Below are 2,277 nucleotides of genomic sequence, written 5' to 3'. Positions count from 1 at the left end.
GTTGACAAGGTATTAGTGGGGAATAATGATGTAGTACTCAATAAGGAAAGAGTAGTAGTGTAATGTAAACTGGTAGAGTAGTATATGACTTCTGTTGATGTAAGAATGCTATTAGGTGTCATTACAATATCTGTTGTAGTGGTGGAGGATGATAGCATTGCCATTGTAGCAACAGTATCAATGTCTTCAGTAACAGTAGAGGATGATGTTTCAGTCACTGAAGGAATTGGCTCTAAAAAATAAACAATTCATAAATGATTATATTAAGAAATTACAAGAAACTCACTCATCATAACTGATATCAGTGGATAGTCATTATGCTCCAATGGTATTAATCCATTACTGCTATTAAGCTCATAATTCAATGGTCCATTGTATTGTTGATAATACATTGGATTACTATTAGTGGTTACATTGATTACTAATATATCTCCATACTGTACTTCAATATCACTTGTAAAGTTATATACATTACCATTACTTGATGTAGCAACAGAAGCATCAACAGTTAGTGCATGAATCAGTTCAGAAGAACGTTTTAAATAAATGTTAGGATAATGTTTGCTTGTATCCTGATTCTGTGTAATACCAATTATCCAGTTAGTAATAATACCATTACATGTGAACTGTATATCAGGAAAAGCTCTTGTATCATTGACTGGTATTACATTAGTAACTGATAGACTGTTTGTATTAATTTCAGTTTCAGCGAAAATATTTTGAAAGCAGTTTGGAGGATCTAGATAAAAAGAATTTAATTTTGTTAATAATGTTATGTGTACCTGTTATTAGATGTGCCATAAAAGCTTTATTTGTATCTAATCGATCAATTTCTATCTGGCTATTTGAACCTGTTATTCTGATACTTGATTCACTAATGGAGTCTGCTCTTATTCTTCCAACTTTTGCTGTGCTGCTAGTGGTTGCATTGTAAAGTCTAACAACACTTGAATCATCTTCAGGTTGATACACTCCTAGTCTGTAAGTATCATGATTACTGCCACTGACACTAAAAGGAGTAGGAAGAACATAACGATATAATCCATTAGTAGTGACATTATCAGGAGATAATGCAATAGAAATAGTGACTGGATTTCTGTAAAAATAAGTACCCAAAAAGTTTTGTACTACTCGCCATATCTCAATGCTAGGATACTTGTTCCTGTTACCATTCTCTGATCTGATATCAACTCCAAGAAGAACTTCTGTTACAGTAGCAGTATTACAACTGAATGTATTACCATTAATGATCCATCTTCCTTCATTGCCCTCAGCTAAAGTATTATCAGCTAGTGAACCAACTGGTGTAGCTGCTTTAGCTACTAGTAGACTCAAGTCCATGAATCCTTCAGTACATACTCCTCCTCCTGTTGCTCCTTCATTACTAGCAACCAATAATAATAGGAATAAGAAGATACTGGACATTTTGTGATGATCTACTCAGCAAGTTTCCTCTACTTATTTAATTTTTTCAGGATGTCATTGGATCTAGATACCACACCCAATTTTACTAGAGTTGCATTCCTAGCAATTAAATAAATCACAGTGACTGATAGTCTAATGGCTTATATTAAATTTAACTTAAAAGAGAATGTCATAGTAAATGTGGTTTGTCTACTGGAACTATAACTGAATATTATAGAATTATGTATAATAGCAAATTTGAATTTATTGTAGACTGGCTAAATACTTTAACAACACGTACAATTAAGTTTTTTAATAATTTTAGTGCAACTCATTATTTTGTGCATGTGCTCTATGAGCATTAATGTATGTTCAATGTCAATATGTTAGATGTACAACTCTTCTTCTTCTTCTTCTTCTTTCTGTTGTGTACATGCTTCATTATGTGCTGGCATTACAATAACCTGCCAATAGAAATACAGTCAACCAATGTGGATAAATACATTGTAGTGTAGATTTAAGTATTGAAATTTAAATTAGCTGTGACCTTGATTTTTATATAATTTACAGAATATATATTGTAATGTTACCTCTTGTTCATTATACATCATAGTTCTTGGTTCATCATACACTAATAATTCTTCATTAATACCTATATACACATATTGTATCAAATTATAATAATAGTTATTATTTTACTTTGTGTCATAGTGTTGATTCCATAAGCAGGATTACTATAGACATCATCTATTTTAATTATGTTAGAATTGGTTAAAATTATACTCTTTCAGGTATAACAATCTATCTTACTTTCATTTCCACCAATAACACCATAAGCAGCATTAGCAGACATATTTGAGAGAACATTCATTC

The 2,277-nt window shown here is 31.4% G+C and overlaps 1 protein-coding gene across 1 annotated transcript in view; it reads right to left on the bottom strand.

Moving 5' to 3' along the window:
* Positions 1–399, bottom strand: part of LOC109586372 (tyrosine-protein kinase Srms-like) — a 4,499-nt gene extending 4,100 nt beyond the window's left edge. Inside the window, exons 1-2 of the mRNA XM_020002557.1 lie at positions 287–399; positions 7–232 (exon numbers count right to left, since the gene is read on the bottom strand). Coding sequence (XP_019858116.1) covers positions 7–232; positions 287–392 — 332 coding nt within the window. The 5' untranslated portion in view covers positions 393–399. The remainder of the gene's footprint in view (positions 1–6; positions 233–286) is intronic.
* Positions 400–2,277: the final 1,878 nt, after the last annotated feature.

The sequence above is a fragment of the Amphimedon queenslandica genome, unplaced genomic scaffold (assembly GCF_000090795.2).
Source record: "Amphimedon queenslandica unplaced genomic scaffold, v1.1 AMPQUscaffold_12889, whole genome shotgun sequence".
Lineage (NCBI taxonomy): Eukaryota > Metazoa > Porifera > Demospongiae > Haplosclerida > Niphatidae > Amphimedon > Amphimedon queenslandica.
Note: the sequence above shows the minus strand (reverse complement) of the source record. Positions and strands in the feature narration are given on the sequence as shown.